General features: G+C 40.3%; 1 protein-coding gene across 4 annotated transcripts in view; it reads left to right on the forward strand.

Annotated features, from left to right (window-relative positions):
• Positions 1 to 15643, forward strand: part of EPN2 (epsin 2) — a 41075-nt gene that overhangs the window by 7864 nt on the left and 17568 nt on the right. For all 4 annotated transcript variants that reach the window (XM_054992937.1, XM_054992936.1, XM_054992939.1 and 1 more), the window contains exon 2: positions 13492 to 14269. In XM_054992937.1, coding sequence (XP_054848912.1) covers positions 13675 to 14269 — 595 coding nt within the window. In that variant the 5' untranslated portion in view covers positions 13492 to 13674. The remainder of the gene's footprint in view (positions 1 to 13491; positions 14270 to 15643) is intronic.

Consider the following 15643-nt stretch of genomic DNA (forward strand, 5'->3'; position numbering starts at 1 on the left):
TCAATCCTTGGCTGAGAAGAATGGTGACCGGTGGCATTTCCATGCTGTTCTGTTGCATTCCAGCCCTAAATAGGTCTGCTTTTAAGTAAATCCCACTGAATAACCATGCAAAGAATGTGTGTTTTACGATATCAGCCTTCAGCATAGTCTAATAGGTTTCGGTGTCTGATTGTGTCGCAGGTTTCTATAGCTTCTGTAACTGCTTGTCAGAGTAACCTGGTTTTTAAGTAACCTGAATGGATTCTTGTCGTGCTTCTAGTATCCGACACAAGCCAGTATTAATGAATTTTGCCTGTTGATTTTCTTCTCTATTTACATTAGGATTTGATTCCATCTGTTGGCTGTTCGATTCCTTTAATATGTTACACTTAAAAACAAAACAAAACTCATGTCCTTACATTTCTACTTTGTAACATCCATTTATTTTAGTGGATGGAATGGAAATACTTTCTGTAGTGTGCTTTGCAGCTGCTTCAGCAAATGTTGAAAAAGTTTTTATTTTACCTCTTGCTCGTGTGGCCTGTTGCTTCCTCAGCAGTATTAAGGACTAATTTTTGAGGCTGAAAGTTCCAAGAACAGTTGTTATGCAGGTTCACGGAAAACAACCAGCCCTCCAAAGCTACAGCTACAGAATGTGAACTGGTATTAAAAACCAGGTTGAAGTGTTTGACTTTTGCAGAGTTCCTCCCGTCATGCTTATTTTACTACGGCCTGTTGTTTCTGATGCAAGGGGGTGAGGGATTTAAATGAATCCCACCATGTTAAACGCTACGGGTAGGATGATTCTTTGCTTCTGAGAGTGCCGCAGAAGTGCTTTTTGTAATCTTGTGAAACAGAACAGGCTGGGCTAATACTATCCTTGATGGTCTTTTGTTTAATTTTAAGGAAGCTTTAGGGAGGCCACTGAACCTTGTGTGTAGTTAAGTCAGTTGCATTGTATTTTGTGACGCTTGGAAGTTCTCTGTGTTCATGTGTTTCATTTCTAATACACTCTGGTCTGAAGTACTTTCTTTTTTTAAATGCAAACTTTGGCATTGAATATCTGTTAACTAGCATATTGCTAATGTTGATTGAAGGCTTTTTAAAAATGAAGACGGGGAAACCGTTTTTTTTTTTTAAAAAAGCTGCATAAGATTTACTTGAGTTTGTGTCTTCTACCATTGGGCTGTCCCTTTTCTATGATTTTGAAGTAATAATTTATTTATAGGTTAATAATTGTCAAGCATATATTCCTCACTGGAATCTCATGTATAATGCAGAAATGATATTTAGTAACATTAGTAATTTGACCTCTTTTTACTTAAGCCCTAATTCGCTATTGTAGAATGTGTGTACAATTACGTCATCAAATGGGTTGTGTGTTGGAATGCGGTTTATATAGTTCTGAGGAGTTTTTTCCTGGTTTTATTTTGATAGAAGGTTTTTTTTTAGGAGAGGAAGGTTGAAAAGCTGCAACTTGTTGCATTGTGACGAGTAAAAGAATAGGACAGCATCAAACCGATGAGCCTTATTATTTGGCAATATTAAGGGTACGCACCAAGAACACTTCATCTTTGTTTGGGCCTACCTGATCATTCCAGTCTTTTGTCAACAGGCAACAGTTCTTTGTTTTCCTGTCCTCCATTCTTTGTATCATGTGGTCTTGATGCTATATGTATCAGTAGCTTTGTGTCTTATCTTGGAGTCTCTGGCCTTAATTGAGCTAATGGTGTTGAAATATTGAAGGTGACTTTTAACAAAAGGCATTCTGCTTTTAAGAGCTTATCCTTAAACCAGATGGCAGAGAGGCCCTTGGTGAAGTGCTTCTAGAACGTAAGATTAAGACAATTTAAAATGACAGATAGCAAGAATTCTTGCCCTCTGTGGCATCTGCTGCTTCTGAGTAATACTACAAAAGTACACTAAGGACATTTCCATGCAAGAGTTTCAGAAAGATTGGACCCTGAAGGCCAATTCTATGAGCCCCTGAACAAGGTGCCCCCAGCCACTCCATTGTTTCCTATGTGGAAAAAGTCAAAGCTGACTCCCATTGCAGAAACACACCGGAGCAAGGCTGCCATGGCCAAGACACACTCCCAAATGTAAGCTGAGCTCATCCCAGAGAGAGCCCAACAGAACCAAACTGAAGCACAGAAATGAATCGTCCCCAGAACCAAAGTGGAGAAAAGGGAACCAATGTTACATCAGAGAATTACATCCATTCCACCCAAACCAAACTGAAACAAGGAACGTTGCAACTTAGCCCAACAGAAACACACTGAAGCAAGGGAATGGCTTGTGCTTGTGGTTGGATACTGCTTGGTTCTGTTCTGTGGTGTTTCCCCACTGGCTGAACCCAGTGTCTGACTCCTATGAATGACATGGGTTCTGTTGGGCACCTTCTTTGGGGGCCCATAAAATTTTCCCCTGGGCCCCAGCCTTCATGAAACTTGGGAGATCTTTAGAGGACCCTCATGGGTAGGTTCCCTCAAAATCTGGTGAAGTTTGGTTGAAAAATGACCCCTCCAGCCCACCAGATATCTCTGAGTGATTTTCCCACAGAAAACAAGGGCTGAATTTTTCGGAAACACCTGAACCAAATTAGAGAATCAATTCAGAATTCAGGGAATTCCATTTCCCCCCTCAGATTTAGTAAAAAAAAATTCAGATGTACCAAAATTATTTTAGATGTACATTCCTAGTTACTATATGTCCAGCTAGTGGGGGGGAAGGCCCTTTTCTGCTTGCCTGTTCCAGTTCCCTTCATGCACTTGCTTATTATTGAACTTGAATGCAACATTCGCATAGTATAATTGATTCCTGTCTGACAGGCAGTGCAGAAAGGTGGGCTTGTGCACTGGCTCCTGTTTCCTTAATAATTTTGTGCACTGGCTCCTGTTTCCTTAATGATTTCCTAACCCTTTCTTGGATCTTTGGTTAAACCGGCCGTTGTCAACTTTGCTCAACGCTGCCTCAAATTGTTTTTAAATACATTACAATATTATTGGGCAGATAGTAAAGGGAAGTAAAAATCTTGAGCTAATTGACATGGCCTTTTTCTCTCTGTCAGTCTTACTGAAAAATGGGGTGCTGGGTTGGTAGTTGTGGAAATGGCCGTTCCCACTGATGCCTGTAGTCTTGGAAAGGGGGATTTGGATAATAAAGATGAGTCGTGACTGCAAAATAGGGACTGAAGAGAGAGACTTCCATACACGAAAGAGAGGCAAACATGTGGGGGAACAACACCATTTCTAGATATGTATAACTTGGGGGTGGGGGAGTGATTTTTTTTTTATTTATCGGGAGGACTAGAAATATGCTTCAGCCCTCATCTAGCCGTGGGTTACCCTCACAGTCACTGGATGTGACTGTGGCTATCATTTGCTTTTAAACAAAAAACTCTAAACGTGTGTTTTTAAAACTGCATGCACATCCAGAGGGGTGGAAGAGCTCAAAAACAGTTTGACCAAGACATGTGAAATGGGTTTTTCTTCCCTTTCCCACCCCTCCTCCACCATGTGTTTTTGAAATTGTTATGGTCACTGCTCCCCCCTTCCTTGCTTGTTTTTTGTTTGTTTCAGGGCTTTAAAAAAAAGTTCATAATTCTTGAGCGCTCCAAAGATAAATGGAATAAAATGGGAATGTTCTTTTTCATTCTAGAAAAAAACAGTATAAAAGGTGAACAAGAGTAATGCAGTGAGGATATTGTTGAATTTACTTTTAAAAGGGTAATTTTTCAGTGGAAATGTTGTTCCTGGCAGTAGAATCCCAAAGAAGATTTTTACAAAATTTTACAATAAATTTAGATTAATTCATCTAGGATTCAAATGTTCTAGCTTGGCCTGTCTATAGCAGTCATTGTCAAGTTGCTTATGTTATAATAAAACAACAAATTTGATACACTTGAATATATACTTTCTTTTGGAGACAGTTTATAAGTGGTGACATTTGGCAAAGCAAAGGACATTCCAGTGCCTTGTGGAAAAGTCATAGATCCAGAGGAGTTAGCCGTGTTAGTCTGTAGTAGCAAAATCAAAAAGAGTCCAGTAGCACCTTTAAGACTAACCAATTTTATTGTAGCATAAGCTTTCGAGAATCAAGTTCTCTTCATCAGAGAACTTGATTCTCGAAAGCTTATGCTACAATAAAACTGGTTAGTCTTAAAGGTGCTACTGGACTCTTTTTGATTGTGGAAAAGTGATTCCTTTCTTCCCATTCCCTTTAAGGGTAAAGGAACTCCTACTCATATGGTGTGCTACTGAACTGTTATAAATGGAGGGGGATATAAACAGGGAGTATGTTGGGGGTTGGGATGAAAAAGCATGATGACATTGATGAATCTGTTCCAGTAACATCGATATTTTATTGGTTCTTCAGAAACAAATGGATGCGGTTGTGTTGTAGCACATGGCAGTCAAATTGTGGCAAGGGTGTGTGTGTTAGAAGTGAAGATCACATGCCAGTAATTAGTAGTTGAGGACCCCTATTTGGATTTTAAAAAAATTGTTTTGCACACCTCCAAGCCTATTCTTGTTTATGTTTGAAGAAGGGGCAGGGGGAAGCCGGGTTCATGACAGGTTTTTTAAAAATCTTTATAAACTTATGTATTGCTAACACTATCTATCCGTTGACAGATAGACATGTCTGGATGAGAAATCAGTTGAAATGATAGTGTGGTTGTTTTTCATTATAATATAATTTCTGTATTGTTCTTACTTTTTTTATTCCATTGCTGCTAGTCATGTTAGTCTGTTGCAGCACCCTCTCCCCCTCAAAAGAGAGTGATTCTCTTGCGGTACCTTAAAAGATTTACGAGATTTATAAGTTTTCATGGGATAGAGCCAAATTGATCAGGTTAAATAATAAAAATGTGGTTTATAATGAAGTATAAACTGCCTTGAGGCTTTTTGTTACCAGGCAGGGTATAAATATTTTACGTAATAGTTTCTTGCTCTTAAACTCATACCCTGTTCATGTTCTTCCGTATTTAGTGTGTATGCAATTCATCTCTTTCCCTCTCCTAGTTAAACTATGTAAATGGGTTCATGTAATAATTCATTGAAACTTATATACAAGTTATTTGTATATTCAAGGTGTGTCAAAATCTCTTATCTCTATAGTCCTCCTTAGGGAGCAACATAAACTACTGGGGATGAAGGGAGGAAGAAGCAAGGAGATAGGATTGGCAGAGCTGAATGAATTAATGCCTTGTAGGGGTGTGCACCCAAAAAAGATTTGGGGTTCCCTCTTCGGGTTTACCAGCATGCCAGCATGCTGGCCCCGATTCGGAAATACCAACGCTTTCCGAATTGGGCCTGATTTGGATACTTTACCCAAATCAGATACCCAAAGCACACACCCCTAATGCCTTGTTCTTCCAGTGGGCAAGTTGTGAGTTGGAAGGTTACTATTTGCTGTTGTCATAAGAGCGTCAATCTTCTATCCGTCACTGGCTGATGCTGGCTCAATTAGACACTGATCTGTCTGCTTTTTTATGTCTTCATTTTTTTACTGCATTTGTGCCCTGCCTCTATCCCTTATAGATACCCCACACATTTTACATTGTTCCCCTGTCCTCCAATTTATCCTCAATTCAACTCTATGAGGTAGGTTAGCCTGAGAGTGTATGACTGGTCCAAGATCATCTATAAAGCTTTCATGGCAGAGTGGGACTTTGAACCTGGGTCTCCCTGGTCCTGATTCAAAAGTCTAGTGGCTTTCCTATGCTCACACAGTAGGTTGTGAACTTTGTACTCCTGGACAGCATCATGAAAGGTTGAGGTGCTGATCATCTCCCTGACTGCCGTTACTGTCTATAAAGGGCAAGGAGCTCCCCTCTCACCGCCCATTCTGTGGACTTCCAAGTATACCTTAGGCTCCAGTTTGAGAAATGTTGGGCTCCAGTATGGTCAGGCATGTGCTCAACTTTGCCTTTCCAGAGCTTGCCGTCTGCTCCACATCTCCATAAATTATACCAGGGCTCAACAGGTACCAGGGCAACTAGAGACTTCATTGTGGAACCTAGTCTTTCACCAGTCATCTGTTGTAAATGCCTCTTGGTGACTTTCAGTAGAGGTTCAAAGCTTATTTAGGTGAGGGATAGAGATTAGCTTTTGGTTGTGGTGACAACTAGGGCTACCCCATATTTATTTATTTACTACAATTTTTTCATTATAGCTTTACAAAAAATGACAAACTGCGAAGAGTTTAGGACTAGGTGTGGTAGCAATAATAAGGAAGTGTGGTGATTAAAATACAAAACTCCAAAGGTTGAAAAATAAGTCTGACTCCTAAATTTAGAAGGTAACTCCTAAAGCTGAAGAAAATTTGTCAAGGCCTGAACGAGAAGCAAAAGAACTCCCCAAAACATTTGGTACTGTATATGTAAGGTACCGTTCACTACAGTAGCATTATTTAGCAATTTGCACTTGTGACATACTTGACAATACCCCCCCCCCCAAACTGGCAACTAACAACAACAACATTTGATTTATATACCGCCCTTCAGGACAACTTAAACACCCACTCAGAGTAGTTTTCAAAGTATGTTGTTATTATCCCCGCAACAGCAAACACCCTGTGAGGTGGGTGGGGCAGAGAGAGCTCCTAGAAGCTGTGACTGACCCAAGTTCACCCTGCTGGCTTCAAGTGGAGGAGTGGGAAATCAAACCCGGTCCCCCAGATTAGAGTCCTGCCGCTCTTAACCACTACTCCAAACTGGCTCTAATGCTACTAGGATGGTTGTACTGAATGGTGATGCATGCTACAGGGTAAATGACACATACCTTAAATCCCAAATGGCTTGAAGTATTTGTGTTTGAATTTTGGCTGCTTTGGTGGAGACTTTGAAACATTCCTTCCTGCTCCTTTTTTTCTTTCACGTAGAGAACTTTTTTTTACACTCAAGTATTATCTGCTTGATTCATGTTAAGTCTTCTACTCTTAAGGCTTACCTGCCTGATGGATTTTTTAAAATGGGCTAGATACAGAGTTGCATCTTTTAAGTAGGGCACCCTCCCCTAGATTATTTCCGTACATCATAGGACTATTATTCCAGAGAATTTAAGTCGTTGTGGCTTGCTAGATTAAAAAAAAAAAGTAAAGACTAATATTAATTTGCTAAATTTTATGGAAATCAAACCTTTAGAGACCTGTTGGATTTACTTTTAACCTTTATATCTGGGCTAAGTGAGTTTTCAGTTGTTTACAATACGGGGATTAATTTTAACTTATCGAATAGTTATCTCCTGGAGTCAAAGTGGAGGGACCATGGTCAGTGGCAGAGCATCTGCTTGGCACACAGAAGGTCCCAGGTTCAGTCCCCAACACCTTCAGGGCTTCTGCCTGAGACCCTGCCAGTTTTAGACAATACTGACCTCAGTGGACCATGGTTTGACTCAGTATAAGGCAGCATCATGTGTCCAAAATGTATGTAAATACTCTTAAGAGTTCTTATATGCTTCGTGGAGTCTCTGTTTTTCCAATCACTTCCATATTTAAAAACTTGTTGATTCTGTCTATTCAAGGACTGTCTGCATCCTATAATGACCTCAAGTAGCAAGGTTGTGGAGTACATCCTTTTTTGCGTTGCCCCCTTGAAGTGAGAGAGTCTAGTCCTTATTGGTGGTTCTTGTATGTTTGTATGTGTGCATCTGATCTTTTCTGTTTCTGTGCTTTTGACAACAAGCCCATGTTGTGTAATCCGGTGATGTCACTTGATTGAATGGGTGGGGTAGCCAAGGCAGGAGAGTTACAACTCATTTACAACTTTTTGGTTTCACTGTTGCTGTTCATATGTAGTGAAGAAACTCTGGGGTTTGTTTGTTTGGAATTCCATCTCATTGACACAGTATGTTTGGACTCCTCTTGAATCCTGTTTCCTGTGTCTACCTTCTTTGTTCTGCTTAATTGTTGCTACTGACATTTCAGTGAGTTCTTTTTAAAAATCGTTTCTTCCTTTATCACGCTGAGGGTCCGTGACAAAAGCACAAAGCCTTGGCAATTCTCTTTCCAAGGATTTGACCACTTTAAAGCATGAGAATTCTAATTAAGCATTTGTATAGTACTTCTTGATTGTTCAGAGTACTTTGTATTTCCTCAGGAATCCCTACAGCAATTCTATGGTAGAGATCAGTGCTTTCCTCCCAAAGTTTCAACTATGGCAAAAGTACTATTGGAAATAGAGGCATTTTTTGATAGGTAGCAGGGACAAAGTTTCAGACTTACTATGGCACAGTCAGGTTTTTACCCACTAACACTTTACTTAGCTTGGCATTATTTAATATTGTGTCGGGGGAGTAGATGATGAGTATGCTTTCTTCTTGGAAGCATTCATCTCTTAGAAGACTTTTTCTTGCCTATTTTCTTCAGTAATCAGGTGTGGTGCTTAACTTATAAAAGAGGAAACAGAAAGCTTCTATAATTTTGGTGTTTTGAAGTTGGTCAGCTTCCTTTTGCAGACGTCACTCAGGTTATCTTCAATGTTAAGACTTCACAGGAGTGAATGGCCTTTCACCTGACTGAATTTAACCTTGATTACCAGATCTAGCATGACTCCATCTCTAAATAGTTGTATGTCTAAATAGTCTGTGGGAAAGCAGTATGTGTGGGGCAAGCCTGCAGTTCCATGCCATTTTGTTCACCCAAATTGTTGCTTTTCCCCTTCCACACTGTGGCACGGGAGATCAAATACGTCTGCCATATTTAGGCTTCTGTACATTATACCTAGCTTCATGGCTACTCTTAACACACACACACATACACCATGGTGCTATGAAGTACAGTTGTTCTTTTTCCTGCTTGGTTCTTGGTTTTAGAAACGAGGGAGGGGACGGTAAGGAGCAGAGAGGCTGTATAAAATCGCTTATTTCCCTATGCTGATTTGCACTGAAGATGTTTGTGTGTGTTTAGACCCAAAGACTGCAGTCCTGTGTACACTTAATCCCAAGTATGTCCTGTTGAAATCAGTGGGACTCAATGCTGAGTAAATATAGATAGGACCTGTTTTTGTATGGTATCTTCTGCTTAAATTGGATTTCCAGGATTTTTCACATAGGTATCAAGGCAGGAAATATAATACTCAGACTGTTGGTCATACAGATGTTTTCTGACGCTTGCCTTTGCTTCAGTGATTTTTTTTTTGCTAACTTCTTTTTTTTCATACTTAAATACCTCTAATTGTCTGGGTGAAATAAGGGCTTTTTTGCAGGCCAGTCAATTATAAGGTGGTAGCTTTCATACTCCTGGGAGCACTGAAATATGTATGCTACATTTTAGAAACTGCTGTGAAAGATGCTCTAATGTGAGGTTAATTTGTTTTAAATTCCAGGCACTGTGGCACAGATAGTAATACTTAGCGTAGAATTAGTTATGCAGCATCCCAGCAGTACATGTTGTAGTTTCATGTGCTTTTTAAAATTATGACATATAATGGCCTTCACAATCTTTCTTTGGATCTAGAAACCAGACCTACCTATCGCAAATACAGTATTTTCACTGTTGTATCAATTTAAGTTAGTGTCACCTCTAAGATAGAAATGACTAGAATTTGCTTCAGTTACCCTCACCCACACAAAAACTTACATGTATGCAGTGTAAAACTAAAATGTAACTATATTTTTCTGATATCTTTATATATTTTCCCTAAAAGTCATTTTTTGAAAGAGTACTAAGATGTGAGACTTTCAGAGAGAGAGAGAGAGAGAGAGAGAGAGAGAGAGAGAGCTGCCTGCATACCACTGGCTTGCTGATTTAAACTGGAAACTGCTCTTTATTGCAACTGCTTTACACAACAGTTTGTAACATGTTTTTGGAGGGATATAGTTTTTGTCATTTCTGCCTATGTTCTGTTCTCTGAACTGTTCTCTGTTGATGGTGCAGAAATGTTCCTGTTGGTTATGACTTTCTCCATGCCTCCCCCCTTCTCCTTATTAATGCAATCTGAAACCTTTAGATAATAGTTGCAGCCTATTTTCCCCATCCTGTGAAAGAGCATGTAGACTGAATACTTTTCTGTTCTATTTAACCTGTGTGACTGCTGTTATCTCATCAAGAAACATTAGAAGAAGGAATGATGTTTTTTAAATGTCTGCTAATAGCAAGGAACAGTATAGCATCTTCTAGAAGTCTTGCTTTTCTGTTGCCAACCAGTATAACCTCTAACTGTAAGCATAATAAATGTATGAGCTAGTTGAATAGTGGAAATATTTAGAAAGTACATAAGGCTTGCACAGTTTTTAAATGCTGGTGCCTTAAGGTATTCATCCAGAGGTGTGCTTAATTTAACTTAGATGTCAAGCAGTGGTTAAACAGTAGAGAATTACAAGGGGTGGGGGGAATCTGTGACGATTCATGTGTGAAGGAAAAGATGAGACCCTCCCCTGCCGTTTATATAGCAGAAGTCAGCAAAAGTGAAGACCATTGGGGAAGGGGTTCAAAAGGGACAGACCCTCTTATAACATAAAGTAGGCCTCCCCAACCTTATTGAGGATATTTGGAATTTCAAGAGAGTATGGTGGGTACCATCACCCCAAAAATGCTGCTGAAGGGCCAAAATGTTATCAGGCTCCGCAGAATCTTCCAAGATAAGCATTGCCCTGTGATGGAAACACAAAAGGCTTCATAATGGGACGCTCCCTGCAGATGCAAAGGTGGTGTCTCCTGGAGTGTTCTAAAGCATCTCTTGTGCCGAAGCCAGGAGTAGCTCTTTGCTTTGGGGAAGAGAGGGAAGGGCTTGCTTCCTACCTGGCACAGGGAGAGGTGTCCAAGCCCAGAGACATAAGAGAGTGCACATCTGTGGCTAAGTGGAGGGAGTGCATTGTGATACACCTGCCTGGGATGAACTCGGGTCTTTGCTAGTCAGCTGCCAGGGAACAGCTTAAGGCTTGCAGCCTTTGTATTGTACCTTCCAGCCTCAAGAAGCTAGTGCTTGCCAGGAAGCTTATCAGCGGGCGTCATTTTGACGATTGCAGATTTAAAGGATCGTGGAAAGGGTGGAAATTGGACCTGGGGAGCCCCTAGTTTTCTACTCTTACACTCTAAACTGAGCGGAATCAAGCAGGGAGCTGCTGCTATTCACCCTCTCATTGAACAAAGCCAGAGTTTGTGCCTGCGTCCTGCAGAATATTATGACAGTGTGAGGACAGCTGCATACAGTTGTCATTCTTGCTTTGTGGTCTGTCTACTTGGGCGTGGTTCTTTGTGGACTTCCCTTTTGGTGACAGGTAATGCAGCTGATTGCTTTATTATTAGCAAGGAAAAGGTTGGGATGAATCCAGGGAATAAAGCACTGGTAAATTTCCCCCTACCCTCTTATAATCTCTCTTCCAGGGTGCTGTAACAATTAGCATATGCTTTCAGGGACTAGTGTTAAATAAATCTGGGTTTGGATTAGAATGGCTAATATTCTGTTAGAGCTGGATGGTTTGTGTTCAACTAGACCTGATGTCTTGAAACAGTGTAGCCCAAAGCAAGCTGTTGAGGAAAGGGTAAAATCAGTGTTGCAGGGGTGGACATTTTTTTAATAGGTTTTCTATTAGTATATTTTTCCATGGAAAAATTTCTGCGTATGTAAATATAATTTCTGTTTATCTGGAGTTGTCAGGGCTATTGTGCTGCAAATCCAAATGTGAGGCATGAAGCATGAACAAAGCCAGTGCTTGTACGTGGTTCATCTGCCTTCTTATGCTAACATTACTTGAATTTTGCTAATGTTATTTAAATTATTTCATTTAAATTTGAATAGGAATAAAATTTTCCAATTCAAATTTTCCCGGAAAGTGACTGTAGCTCCCCCCCCGCCTCCCCGCTAGATAAAGTTATGGGTGAGGCTTTGTGTTACAGTTCTGCTTTCATCACCCCATCCACCATCTGAGTCATCTGGAGCGTGGATTGAGGCACAGCTGGTCTGCCATAGTTTCAGAGAGGTAGGACCAGAGGCAGATTTTTCTAGGACCTCTTTCACAAAACCACTACCGGCATCACAGAAACATCTATTGATGTTAATTACAAATATGCGAATACCTTTCATGTTGGAGAAATAAAGATCATTAGGGAAAAAATCCTTCACTTCTGTCAATATGCAGACAGGTTACTGTAAGTGTATTAGGAGATGTTTTTGGTCTTTATTAAGAAGTTAGCTTGTGTGGGTGTTTTTGTTCTGGTGTTTGCAATGAACAGCTGTTGCATGAAATTTAATTTTACTTGCTGCTTGCAGTTGCAGCTTTGGTTCTGTGGGGACCATGTTTCTGCTGAACTTGCAAGTTTGCTTAATGATTCATTGGTAAACTAGTAATCCACTAAGGTCCAGTTTAAAAAACGTTAATTTCTTATAAACATGATGCTATACTTCTAATTAAACTAATATAACATACAGTGTTCTTCAGTTGCCTGACAAGTGACATCTCGACAAAGGCTTTGACACTTCAATGGGTGATACATCTGGGTGAGAGTGAGGGACAGAGTTGTCTGGAGAGAGATGCATGGACTTTCCATTTCTAGTAATGGACAGCAAAGGGACAGTGTTGAGGCATGGGGTGGGGGTGGCGGCATAGCTCCTCTGAATAATCTGCTGATCCCACTGCACAGATTTCTTTGACTGTAGGAACCAGCCCAGAAACTTAGGAGCCAGGCTTGGTATTTTAATTGGTATTTTAATGTCCATATTTTCTCATTATTACTACCATAAACATAATCCTAATTTCTTCACAGTTTCTTGTAGTTTTCTAGGCAAACCTCTGGTTCTCCTTACTGCAACAAAAAGCTCTAATCCCAACCTTATTTTCCGCCAAATTCTCATAATGCCATTATTGCTTTAAAAAATCAATTTAACTGAATATTGGAGCTAGTATAGAAAGGAACTAGTTAAGAAATGAATTCATCGATCATCACTGAATGGTGTTAAAGTCTAGCTTGTGTATATACAAACAGTGACAAAAACTTCATGTACATTTATTTTTATGTTATGCAAAACAACATTCTGATGCAAAATGATAAACTTTGTATTTCCATTGAGATTTGCTGAGACACACAATGAAATAATTCTTGAAAACGCTAGGTGCCACAATGAAATGTCTTGGTGCTATTGTGACCTAGCACCTGGGATTTATCGAGCCTTGCTTCTGTGTATGGTTGCTGTGCCAATTCTGCATCTTAAACTTGTAGGATACATGTTCCTTTAAAGGATCATTTCTAATCTAAAGATCAAATACTGTGTCATGTTGCTTAAATGTGTCATGCCCACCTCCTTGTCTTGCCTGGCCCTTTATCCTGCAACCAGAATTGTTCTAAAACTGGTTTACCTTTATTTGGGGTTCATATATAGATAGTCTTTTTGAAAGAAGTCCAGAAGGGGAAATCCCGGGTTTAATTCTTGCTGTAGTTCTATAATGAGAAAACTATGTTATGTTCTGGTGGTGAATCAAGAGAGAATTTGGATGTTTGCTTTGGGTTATTAAAAAACACAACGGAGCAATTTACTACATAACTAATTGCTGTTTTTTCTCCTTTGCTCAGGCTTTCCAGTTTCTTTTGTACATTTCACAAGGGGAGGAAATGACTTTAGAAGAACTCACTCCAAGTTGGCCACCAGTACAGGGTCTTCATATCACAGGGACTTGCAGAGGGGAAAAACGGTGACTATTCTCTAAGAGGGTGTTTTTTTTTTTGGACTCTGCTTTGGCTTAGAAGGAGAGAAACATGACAACTTCATCCATTAGGCGGCAAATGAAAAACATTGTGAACAATTATTCTGAGGCTGAAATAAAAGTCCGGGAAGCGACTTCCAACGACCCCTGGGGCCCGTCTAGCTCCTTGATGACAGAAATAGCTGACCTGACATACAATGTGGTTGCATTCTCCGAAATAATGAGCATGATTTGGAAGCGGCTGAACGATCATGGCAAAAACTGGAGGCATGTTTACAAGGCTTTGACTCTGTTGGATTACCTGATTAAGACTGGGTCAGAGAGGGTGGCCCAGCAGTGCAAAGAGAACATCTTTGCCATCCAGACTCTGAAGGATTTTCAGTACATTGACAGAGATGGAAAGGACCAGGGTATCAATGTGCGGGAGAAGTCTAAGCAGTTGGTGTCCCTCCTGAAAGATGATGAACGGCTCAAGACGGAGAGGGCCCAAGCCCTGAAGACCAAAGAGCGGATGGCACAGGTGGCCACTGGGCTTGGTAATAACCAGATCTCCTTTGGCAGGGGCTCCAGTCAACCTAACCTGTCCACCAGCTACTCAGAGCAAGAGTATGGCAAGTCTGGAGGCTCTCCAGCTTCTTATCACGGGTGTAAGTACAATTGGGCAGGCTGGCTTTTGGGGGGAGTTTCTGTGCTGCTTCATAGCTGTGGCTGTTGTAATGAGTGGGTGGGGTCAAAGAGGGGATCCTCACATGACAAGTGGGGCTGTTGAACAGTTGCTGGATGTCTTGCTGTCTGTATTCTGCAGAACCCATTAGTGGGTTTGGTGTGCATATGCAGATCGTCTCTTCTGGTTGCAGTGAGGGGAAAATGCTGCTCCAGCTTTAAGATGCTGACATGACTCCTGTGTGTTAATTTTCTGAATTACTCCTTTTTGTGGGTCCTTGGCCTACTTCTAATAACTTCATAGGTGCGCCAAAGTTTTAGGTCAGTCATGGACAAAGACTTATAATACTATGAACATGTCTTGTAACGGATAATGTTATAAAACTTTATTACTGATTCAGATTTCATTGGGAGTTACGTGTATGTGGAAAGCAGTGCTTCCTGTCTGAAATGCTGTAAAAGAGCCAAGAAGGCTGCCGTGAATGATAACACTCTGATTAATATCCTGACTTGTTTTTTTTTCTTGCCTGAAAGGTTGTTAGTATTCATTGTTTTGCTTTTGTATCAAATGCTTTTTTAAAAAACGTGTTGTATATTTCTCCTTTATGGCTTGTGAAATGCATGCATGCTTTGCACTTAGTGAAAAATGAAGCTTTGGTTTCTGGAAGTGCCTTTTCCTCTTTGTTCGCTGGTCCCTCATTGGCTTTCATTCTCACACATTCCGGTAAATTAATTGAGGGTGAAAACTGCAGCCTGTTGTTTCCAGAAGCTAATTCCTGATCAAAGACCAGAATATAGGATCAGTGTAGAGTTACTACTGGAATGCTGCTGGTTTGGAAAGGGTGAATTACCTTTTATATATCTTGCTCTTGAGTGTGAGGGCCGCTTAGAATACATCGGAAAAGGACAAAAAGAACTCTATATGTACCCGCAAAGGAAAAAATAAGAAAATCCAAACTAAATGAAAATATCAGTTTACCCCATTATTTTAGGTTTTTTTTCTTTCATCCTTCTTGTAATGGTACCTTCTGAGTTTCTTCCACTAAATGATATAAGCATACAAATTCTACGTGGACAGACACTTCACTCTTCTTCAAGACTTTCGTTCTTTAAGGTTGCCTAAGGGCGGGTCCCTGGGATGAAAGTTTTCCAACATCCTTCCAAAGGTAGAACTGTGCATTGTTCTTGGCATGGATCTATTGCTATAAAATGGCTGGCCTGTGTTGACTTTCTCCCACCCTTGTACAATTTATGAATGTTTAGTTGTGCTTCAGTGTTGTCATGTCATGTGAATCCTGTCTCTGCACACATTGTCTGGCCAAGGAGAACAAGATGGTGTGACAGAAGGCTGCTGTTTT

Source organism: Eublepharis macularius, chromosome 12 (genome assembly GCF_028583425.1).
Source record: "Eublepharis macularius isolate TG4126 chromosome 12, MPM_Emac_v1.0, whole genome shotgun sequence".
NCBI lineage: Eukaryota > Metazoa > Chordata > Lepidosauria > Squamata > Eublepharidae > Eublepharis > Eublepharis macularius.